The 11,422-nt window shown below is 40.0% G+C and overlaps 1 protein-coding gene across 1 annotated transcript in view; it reads right to left on the bottom strand.

The window, feature by feature from the left end:
* Positions 1-4,975: 4,975 nt before the first annotated feature.
* MARCHF11 (membrane associated ring-CH-type finger 11) overlaps positions 4,976-11,422 on the bottom strand; it is a 95,658-nt gene continuing 89,211 nt past the window's right edge. The window contains exon 4 of the mRNA XM_008689917.2: positions 4,976-5,447. Coding sequence (XP_008688139.2) covers positions 5,125-5,447 — 323 coding nt within the window. The 3' untranslated portion in view covers positions 4,976-5,124. The remainder of the gene's footprint in view (positions 5,448-11,422) is intronic.

Below are 11,422 nucleotides of genomic sequence, written 5' to 3'. Positions count from 1 at the left end.
CTTTCTTGTCCCTCCGTCATGGCTGCCTCTTCTGACTTCTTCCTTATCTCTTTATGGGGGCAGGTTCTCCAGCCCATCTGGGGAGCTGGTCCTTCATGATATACCCAACTGGAGCAGCCAGGGGCCATCTGTGTGCCTGGGTCACAATACTTTAAACAATGGCGTAATGGTGATCATGCCCCTGTGTTGTCTAAACCAAGAATAATGAATAAGGATGGGGAGGTAGAGGAGTAAGCATCCTGAGAAGTGCAGCTAAAAAACTAATCACATAGTGAAGGACCTAGTTAAACGGTGTTACTTTTTCTTCTCCCGGTCTCTGAATCTATGCTTTGGCTCTTTCTTCTTATGAAATCCTGACATTCCCAAGAGTATCATGGAAAGCGTGTCCCATTGAGAATTTCCAGCCTCCATCCACATGGTCTTTGTCATCACAGCAGCTTCTGGGCAGATTTCCTGTGTTCCCAAAGTCCCTGTACAGCTGTGATGAGGAGCTAGAAGTGCCACTGTATAAGACATTTCTTCCCATAGTTCCACTCACCCACAGCTGATGCCCTTTCTGTGGTCTGGCAGCTCGGTTAGAGATTCCTGCCTGATAGCTCCATAGAGCAGGATTTTAAAGCACCCAGGTCACCATTATCCACCTACAAACATTAGGCTCCATTTCCTATGCATCCTGGAGCAAACCTCTTTTTTCTACTCACAGCACTAGAAAAAGATAATTTTCCCCTGAAAGGCCATGTTGCATATAGAAAAACTTCTCGGAAGTATGAAAAAGTTACAAGAAAATTAAGTGACCGCTAACCTGTTTTGGAAAATCAATACCAAATGCTTTGGGGTAAAGTTTATGATGTGTTTTTTAAAAACACATCACCAAAATTTTACAGGAAATCATGCATAGCTTTCAATCTCCCACTGGTTCCCAGTGTCTATACTTCCTAGGGGGAACATCCCTTAAGATAACTTTGAAGTCTTTGACTAATTTATTAGGTAAATCCTCTGTGCATAAAACGGCATCTTTACGAGATAATGAATTAATCTCTAGGTTCCACTGGGGCCTGGAACTTTGAGCTTTGCTATAAATTATGGCACCTGCTGTAATTCTGTATCACACACATGCGATGGGACCATTTTTTCCTGAACTGATTAAGTGGTACTGAACTAACTGCCTCAAGTATCTTCTTGAGTTTTTAAACCAATTATTTCTTAATAGACCGAATACCAAATTATTTTTATGTTAGGTCATTTATACAAACATAAATTGAAAATAAAAAACCAAACGTTGCCACTGAAGTTTGATAAAGGATGAACTTGAAAGAAAAATTGTAAATATCAGATATTGGTAACCTACTGTCATTAAAATTCTCAAGTCAAAAAAAATAAGCTACAAAGAAAAATATGAACAAATCATGACCTCTGTTTAACATGACACATCAGTTGTTAACTGATAGCCGATCTAATTCTGGATGAGCAAAGACACATTAATTTTGTTTCACTCCATAGATAAGGGAGGGTTGACTAGCACATCATCAAAAATCATAGGCTATGTTAACAGTGTGGGAAAAAACAAAAAGGAAAAGAATAGCAGTCCCAGACTGAAACAGAAGCAACAGAGAGAACTTGCTTTATTCTGGCATCTATTTAGTTAATGAGACATGTAGAACAAAAAAAAATTAATCATGTTTTAAGAGAAATCAGATGATAATCTTTATCCTGGGAAGCGTTTAGGAGTACTTTCAATAATGGAGACATTATCTTCTACTTCTCAATATTTACAATGTGCTATCTTCTTCAGAATTATGGGTTTTGCTGTCTTCTGGGAGAGGGAGGAAAGCCCATTCAATGCCCCCAGTATTTTTACCGCATTATCCGATTCATGGCAGTAGGCCTGTGTGTGATTGCGGTCTGCTATTTCATTTCGTAGGATTTCTCCAAACTCTTTTGAGGGTATGACCACAATCCATTATACTTTAGCCACATCTTGAGAAGAGAGTGTTGCCCATAGGTATGGGGTTAGACGATATTCATTACCCCAAAGATGACTTTGCCAAGTCTTACCATCTTGTCATGGTTCCCTGTGGAGTTCAGTCCCAGCTACCCAGTCAACCCCGTAGAGATGGATCATATCTTCACATGTATCCTCTGCTCCCCAACGTGAAATCTCTCATTACTGAAACATTCCTCTTTTACCCCCAAGGAGCTGTTCCCAGAATGTTCTTCTCCATTTGTCCCACTGGCAAACTTCTACTCACGCTTCAACCCCTAAGTAATGGTGGCTCCTCAGTGATGGCTTCCCCGGCCCCCCCAGGGAAACCTGGCTGCTCCTCCAGCCGGCCACTTCCTTTTGCTCACCTAGATCCCAACACATATGTTGCCGTGCAGCAGGGCCCCACAGTCTCCCTGTGAACCTGGGTCATCCCGTGGCCCACGGCTCATAGCATCAGGCACGCAGGAAGTGCTCTGTAAATGTTTGTCCTTCAGATGAGTGGTTGAAAAGAGACAGATGGCCTACAGGTCTAAGTTTTCATAATATTGGAAAATATTTTAAAAGATAATTAAAATATTTCCAACTCTTTCCTCACCATAAATATTTTTAATATTTAAGGCAGCCTGAGTTTGAATTACAGCATTTACAGCTGAGAGTTGATTATTTCATAATTCATATTGCATATTAAAATTTTAATGATTATTAAGCAGTGAATTCAATTCTTTAAATGTATGTCCCCGCCCAACCCGGAGTGCTTCTTTTGAGTTTCTGCGTAATCATTTCAAGGATGGTACATTTTTTTGAGTGGTAATTCTTCCAGATCCTATTTCAACCTTGACTTGGTCACATGTGGGCATGTGCTATGTGTGGGTGTGTTAGGAGGTGGCAGCTGTGAAGGTGATGAGGGGAAATAGTGGGTGTAGACAAAACGTTATCAAAAGGGCAAGGTGCTGGAAAGCAGGGGAGCCTAGGAGTGCTTACTCCGTCCAGGTCGACAAACCCACTTTGTACTCTCACAATGACATCTCCACCTCCTGCACCCCGCCTGACACTACAGAGAGGGGTTGCTCATCCATTACTCCTGTTTCTAGTGAGTTGATATGAATACAAAGGTGTACACTAATTAGAAGGGTAGACTTGCTAAATATGGGACAGTGCTCCTCTAGTCTGTGTCTAAGTCTCTTTGTCCAGTATTTTTAATGAGATGCTCTGAACAGTACCTACAATTCTTCTCCATTAAACGTGGTATTGTTGATGACTCCTCTTGGTGATTGAACAGTCCAAGACAAACATGAACACTCGTGGGGTACATTTAATGGATTGCTTCTTTGACAGCAGATTGGCATTCCTGGTGTCTGTTTTATATGATCTGATCCGATCCCAGGTGGCAAGATTCTGAGAGACAGAGACCAGATTTATAGGACTGACCACTAGTGCCTCGCCCAGGATTGTGCTCTTATCAGACTAAAACAAATGACATATAGGGGCACCTGGGTGGCCCAGTGGGTTAAACGTCTCGCTCTTGGTTTCAACTCAGGTCATGATCTCATGGGTTGTGGGATAGAGCCCCGCGTTGGGCTCTGTTGGACTCCACGCCCGGTGGGGAGACTGCTTGAAGATTCTTTCCCTCTCTGCCCCTCCCCCACTCGAGCATTTTCTCTCAAAAAAATAAAACAAAAACAAACAACATATAGAATGAGCATGTGTAACATTCTCACTTCCTACATCTGCCCCTAGACAGTAGTTGTTTTCCTTCTTCTGTGACCTCTAGACTCCTTCCCATTTCTGCAAATGATCACATCCTTAACTCATTTGTGACAGTTGTAAATTTAACTGGGAAAATATTATTTCAAGTTCTGGTGGGAATTGCTGTATTAGAATCACAGTGCTACCTATTCACATTAACTATTCTATTATTAATCATTCAGAGGTCATTTTTAGAAAATAGAATGTAAAGCATTTTATTTCATATGCTTTAAAATCTAATCATCAATTACTTCAACTGACTTACATGTTCAGCTCCTGTTTCTAAGGAAAGCATGACTGCCGGCCTCTTCACTTACCCTGTCATTGCTCATTAGCCTGTGCCATTTCCCTCCATTAGGAGGATTAAAAGGTAGAAAATCTCCAGGTGCCACTAGTTAGCAAACTGTTCCTGGGGAATCAATAGCCTCATTTTTCTTTTCCTCTTTTCATTTAAAAAATACTTACCTAGGGAAAGAGAAACATTTCTCGCTGCTGGTGAATGTATTTCCCGGGACTTCATTAAACCAAGTAATAGGATCAGTGTTTAAATGATTAAGTAGGTATATAAGCTTTTACAAAAAGAAAATCTAATTACGATAGGGCTCACAGAAATCAAGACACGAATAATTAACCCAAATGACTGCGATAGGTCTGTAAGAGGGTTATGCAAATGTGAGGCATATTATTATTATATACGAGCAAGGATGCAACGTTTTGGCGAGTTTTAGGGCTCGAAGTATGCACAGTGCCCTGCCTACTTGTATGTAATACGAGTATGTCATACATACTGGAGTAAAACTATTTTTTCCCACTCATCTTTAATTTCTTATAAGTTCTCTGTATTGTTTCAGAAGCTAGAAATTAGGCCAACTTTCCTAGAGCTTGCATGCCTGGTGACAGATTACTTCATCCCAGCAAAAAAGTCTCGCTCACATTTGCCAATAAGCATGAGGCACACAGAGGACCAGTACGCAGTGTCGCGTTGCCACTCTGGCATCTGCCCACAGCGTTCTCAACTCCTTCCCGTTTGTAGCATGCCTGAAAAACTACACATGGAGCAAGAAGTTTGATAAAAATATATTTAAAACAAGCAAGAAAAAATAGTTTCAGCCTTAAGGATAACTTTCATCATTCTTTTAACCAAGTAGAGTTAAATTATATGTAAAATGATTTCAAGTACCAACTTATAAAAGATGTGATAAATCAGAAAACAAAGAACCAGAGAACTTTTTTTTTTCAGAAAAATGTATTTGCAATTCAAATGTTCATATAAAAGCATAAATCTTAAAAAGTTCATAGATGTATGTTTTTAGAAGTGCTATGGTTTCGCCATTCATTGCCATTACATTCCAAAGTGTGCAGGGTGGTCTATACCACGCTGCCTTACACTTGTGTCACACAGAAGTCACTCTCATCACAACCTCCCCTGAGCTATTGTCTTCTGACAAATCTTCGTGGGGCCTCATCCGATTGAACAGATGCAGTAACACGTAGCCACACTGAAACCTCGGGGAGGTTAACTGTGTTGGGTGGACCAGGTTCCTGTTCCGCAGAGCCGTCAACGGCAGCCATAAAGTCCTGCTTGTGGAAGACTCTCCCCGGCTACTCTCTTCGATGTCTGTGGCTTTATCATAATTTAATACATCCCAGTGTAAGTTAACAGCTCGCCAGCGCTTAAATACTCTGTAAACTGCAGCTCCTTCATGGACAATGAGACCTAAAGTTTAAGGAAAAAATTTAAAAAGGCCGGTCATAATCAAAAAAAGTTAATGTTATTTTGTATACAAGCAAGGGATTAAAGACATAGTCAATTCTCTGTTACTTGTCATTGTCAAAAAACATGGTACCCTGACTTCTCACACATTATGGCTAACGGTAAGCTACTTTCCAGATTACACAGGAATAATCAATATCCAAAGAATAAGAACACACTAACACGCACAGAGCAAAGTTCTCACGGATATAATTAACTCGCCCATCACGGCTGAGAACATACCTTGGGCACTTACGTTGCCTTAAGAGAATCATTAGCTTTATTGATTCATTCATCTCTTTGAGTGCCTACTGTGGGCCACGTAATGTGTTGGGGACTTGGTCTCAACTGGGAACTGAATTTAGGAAAGAGACAGATACTAAAGTCACTACCATCTTCCCAGTTCCTAAAACAATGTCTGACACACAGGAGGTATGATACACCTTTTTCTTATTTTTCCCCTCTTCAACAATTCAACAAAAATGTATTTAGCACCTACTTGAGAGTTTCATGTATATTACCTCATTCAGTTTTCACTATGAGCCCATCCCCCATTTTACAAACAAGGAACGAGCTCAAGAGCAGACAGTTAGTAGCGGTCTAGCAGGGTTTCAAACCCAGGCAGGCTGGCTCCAGAGTCCTTGCTCTTTGCTGCTAGATAGTCAATTGGGTGATTACACATTTCTAGAACAGACTCTCAGGAAAATACACAAGGTAATGCAGGAACCTCAGGGACCGTAAACTGGCATAAACTGGCAGTCTGTAACCAGGATGCATAGCTCCGTCTCTATCATCCAGCCCAGATCCCTTTTCACACAGTTACATTTCAGCATGTGGTCCAAGAGCTTTTGAACTGGTGACCTCTCACAAAAAGAAATTCCTTGGGGGAGGCCCCTTAATTTGAGAAGTGAGAAGGAACTCTTCTCCTTCAGGAGGCTGAAATTCCATTGAAAGTTGGTAGAGAGATCAATAAGGGTCTTTTCTTAGGTGGAAATGGCACCTAATACAGCACGTCAGCTGGCTACAAGCACTGTTTAATGATAAATTGGAAAGTGAACAGATCCTGCCTCCCAGTATTTTGACCTTGAGTACAGGGTCTAGAGAAACTCTCACAAATGTGAACAAGGAAGTGCGTTCAAAAATGTTTATTATGCAGGGGTGCTTGGGTGGTTCAGTCGGTTAAGTGTCTGACTCTTGGTTTCAGCTCAGTTCGTGATCTCAGGGTCGTGAAATTGAGCCCTGCATCGGGCTCTGTGCTTCGGCGGGGTGGGAGGGGGATCTGCTTGAGATTCTCTCTCACCCTCTCCCTCTGCCCCTACCCCCCTTGTCTCTCTCTCTCTCAAATAAATAAATCTTCTAAAAAATGTTTATTACATAACTGTTCATATTTGAGGGGGAAAATCCCCAACAATCCATTCTAAGAATGGATGAACTGTATTGTGTGGGTCAATGGATCACAGCAACACAATTGAAGGCAACAAAGTCACATGCCCTAACATGGATAAGTCTTAAAAGAGCAGAAATCCCAAAGCCGCATGAAAGAAAAAAAAATGGACGTTTCAGAAAGAAATGATTGGGGTAAATCATTATTAATTAAAAAGTCAATAGTGACTACATGCAACGTAGAGAGCAGAGTGGAAACAGTAAGGAGAATACAGAGGGGCAAAGTAATACACTTGGCAGATGAGAAAAAATTGATAGAAATAGTCACCAAGAAGCAGGAAAAATCAGAGTCATATTTTTAAGGCTGCATGAATGGGTGATTGAAAGGATGGTAGCTACATTCTCATAGGTACAATGAGTAAGGGTTCTGAACATGGCTTTGTTGGGAGGATTCTTTTTTTTTTTTTTTTTTTTTTTTTGCTTAACTAAAGCAATGGCAAGTAGGTGATGGAGGTACCCAATTTTTGAAAAATCACAACTACCTAATACCAGAATTTAAGTTTTAGATCACTCCCATCCCAGGAGATAAGCTTTCTGACACATGTGACTTAAGACCATTCCGAGGATGTGAACATAGGCCACTAAAACATGCATGTGGCCCAATAAATAAAAATAGATAATAGCTGTGGAATACCACCAAAATAATGAGAAGGAACGTAAACTTCTGGTGATCATAGCAATTGCAAATGATTGTTTTGCTCTACCTCATTTTCCTAAGGAAAAACTGACACAACTGATTATATATTTTTGGGAAACAGCCAGAATTAGAAATAAAGACTACCAGATATTAATTGATGATTCTATTATTAGCCTTCCGAAATCTCTGTGGGCCATGATTTAGCTTTTCTGGCTCTATTTTTCCTCATTAAAACACAATCAGAGTACCTAATCTATACTTTGAGCAGGATAGTATGAAGATAAATTGAAATTCATCAATTATAAAGCACTCAAATTTCCTCGAGATGGTGGCTCTATAAACAAGACATCATTATTAATTAAAAAGTCAATAGTGAATCTGTGTGGTGAGAAACATTCATTCACACTAATCACAAAACCATTACAGCTTGTAACAGGTTCATCCTGGAGAAGTGCAGTGATGGGGGATGGCTTCCCCCCAGGAAACTACTCATGTCACAGGATCCTATTCTTTTTTTATCAATTTCCTTTGAGAGGCCAGAAATCAGATCATTTACTAGAGCTTAAAGTCACTTTCTGGGAATACATTCCTGGTAGCCCTTTTCTAAATGCATAAATCTACCCAGTGTGCACAAATAAATCCCACAGGTCTTTATAGTTCATTTTGAACGGAATTTAGAGAGAGAGCTACTTGAAGTTTTCATGAAGACAAAGTCCGCTTGAATTTCCAGCTCCATGTGCTGCTTCTTAATTGCATTTCAAGTTATGAATGATGCTTAGATTTTGTTTTATTCCCCATGAGCGTTCAGAATTACTCCTTGTCCTTTCGAAGCTTAAATTTTCCTGAAATAAGAGAATGCCACTCCACCCCCAACGTTGTCCTCTGGAAGGTGCATTTTCCTCTTTCTTCTCTAAATCTTCTAGAATCGTAGCAAATGCCTTTTGTACTTGAGGTAATGAGAACATATGGCCACCCCATCACTGAAATCCAAGAGTCAGGATTCATCTGACTTTAGCCCACACGCTGAAAATCCAACAATTAAAAATCATCCTGCCATACTTCCTTACTGATGATCTTGTCTCCTCTTGTTTCACAACTGAGAAACTCACTTCCTCCAGTAGCTTCACTCTCTTGAGTAATACTTCAAATTAAGCCTTAAAATGAATTTGTTACCTTGACATTTCAGGTCATATAAGAACAGGCTTAGATTTATTCTTAGATTTATTTTTTTCATCTGAGTCACTAGACCTGAAAGGAAAAGCAATGATCATTTCTATAAAATGTAAATATTAAATATTTCAGGATACTTGCTACATTATTAATAGCATGGATGTCAACAAGGTATGATTCATAGGAATTTGGGGTTTTGAGAATTCAGTAAGTATGTGTGTTTATGTGATTGGTCGCTTTTTATCATTTCCCTGCCAGTAACATTTAACTGGAGCATCCCCTTACTGATGTGCAAAGGAACATTTTTGTTCGGGAATAATCTTGAAAAAGAGCAAGTTTAAATGTTTCTGGTTTCACTGAAATAAAAGCACGGTGTTCATGTATAGGTAAAATACATTCCAAACTTGTAAGCGGTGTGTTGGCTGAAATTCTTATATGGTAGTAGAAAATGAATTAATTACCGAAAGAAATGATGAGGGAAACTAGCAAGGTACATAGGCTCACATGCGCGTGTGCGTGCACACACACACCACTTGTCTGCTCTATTTCAACACAAACAAATGATGTGTTGTAATGAACAGAGACTTGCAAAATTGATACAAACAAATTTTGATATTAACAACCAAACTACTGATCAAATAACTTCCTTTCTTGTGTTACCAGTCTCAGCTCTTGTTCAAATAGGTTTGGTTGCTTTTCAAAACTTACGAATTTTTACCAAGGAGCCATTTTGTGCCAAGCATAGCACTAAGTGCTTTATTTGCATGATTTTCATTTAATCTCGACAGCGACTCTACACATAGATACCACGATCGAACAAGTTCATGGCTGAGGAAATTGAGACATGTAGAGATTTAACAGCTGTCCAACATCATGAAGATGTAAGACCAGAGATGGGAGCTCAAATGTGTCTACTTATAGACTTTGAGTACTACAGTTCTATTCAGGTTTAATTTCCAATGTAAGGCAGTCTCTCCTAGTCATAGAATTAAGACCAACTAAAAGAGTCCTTGCTATGGACTGAATGTTTGTCTCTCCAAAATTCATACGTTGAAGTCTTAATCCCTAACGTGATGGTATTTGGAGGTGGGACCTTTGGGAGGGTAATTAGGGCTATTTTAAGTCACGAGGGGGAGGCTCTCATGATAGGATTAATGCCTTTATGTAAAGTGGAAGAGACACCAAGGAAAGGCCACGTGAGGACATGTGAGAATGACAACCATCCGCAAACCAAAAAGAGACCCGACTAGACACTGAACATGCTGGCACCCTGACCTTTGACTTCCCAGCCTCCAGAACTGTAAAAAATAAATGTTCTTTGTTTAAGCCACCCAGTCTATGGTATTCTGCTATAAAGGCTTGAACAGACAAAGACAGACCACGTAGACCTATAACGCCCTCATTTAAAATATGAGTAAATTAAGCCCTGGAAACTGTGATTTGGGCAAAGTTATATCATTAACTGCCATTTTTAAGATCTTTGTGTGTCACTGCCACTGTTATATCTCTAAGAGGGCCAGTGAAACAGCCCCTTCCTCCTCTCCCTGCCCACAAGAAGCAAGTTGTTGAAGGCAACACTATAGTGGTGAGGGCCTCATCCAGGAAGCTGCACCCACCCTGAGCTTTCCCAAGAAGTGCAAGGTCCACAAAGGAATAAAGGCTAAAGCCCTATGTGCTGTTCAATCAAAACGACCTTTGGGAGAGCTGAAGAACTTGCAACACACAGCAGATAGTTGGCCAGAAAAGTCTCTTGACTGAAAATGTCCAAGATTTCTAGATTAAATTTCACCACTGTTCATTGCCAAGATTTCTTTCTGTCTCTCTCCCTCTCTCCCCACCTCGCTCAGTGAAATTGACACATACGCTCTAAAATACAACCACTGTCATTCTGAGAAGTCGGGGTGCACCAGAAGCAGAAGGGGGACTTTGGGTCCCATTTAATCCCACTTACGAACAGTTTAGAGTCAGTCTCATAAAGTGGACCCATTTTTGACTCCTTAATTTCCATTACTTGGAACATGGTTGTTCAAGGAGTATTAACGGAATAAGACTGTGTGGTCCAAGATACCCTTTGTTGCATGTTCTTTGCTAGAGTGTCATAAAATGCATTAATCTTCCCGGCATACCTGCTCAACAGGGAATCTGCTCCTCCCTCTCCCTCTGCCCCTCCCCCCAATCATGTGCTCACTCTCTCTCTCTCTCTCTCAAATAAAGTATTAAAAAAAAAGGCACTCCCCCATTGTTGCATCTTGTTAATATGAACCTTGAAGAAGTAAACATGAGTGATTCCTTCTTTGTACACTGAATGCTTTTTGTTGAACTGAACTATATGTGGAGCTTAAAGAAAAAAAATGCAAAAATATAAAACTTACAGAGATGAAAACTGAAAGATAATATAATATATACCGCCGCTGAAGTCACTAGACTCACAGGACAAAGCCATCATAAATTGATATCTTAAAATCCAGGTCTCTGGGAACTACAATGTCCTGATTATATATGGGGATTTTTGTGAAAATGTACTTCTAGTGTTGCCCATATCAGAACAAATAATGTAAAGAAATATCCCATATAAAATGCACTTACATCTATAAAAGATGAGTTGATTTTTCCATTGTTGAATATAAATTTTATGTATACATACACATACATATAGTGTATTAATTCACAGATTCAAGTTGAGAATGGC

The sequence above is a fragment of the Ursus maritimus genome, unplaced genomic scaffold (assembly GCF_017311325.1).
Source record: "Ursus maritimus isolate PB19 unplaced genomic scaffold, ASM1731132v1 scaffold_15, whole genome shotgun sequence".
In the NCBI taxonomy this organism is placed as follows: domain Eukaryota; kingdom Metazoa; phylum Chordata; class Mammalia; order Carnivora; family Ursidae; genus Ursus; species Ursus maritimus.
Note: the sequence above shows the minus strand (reverse complement) of the source record. Positions and strands in the feature narration are given on the sequence as shown.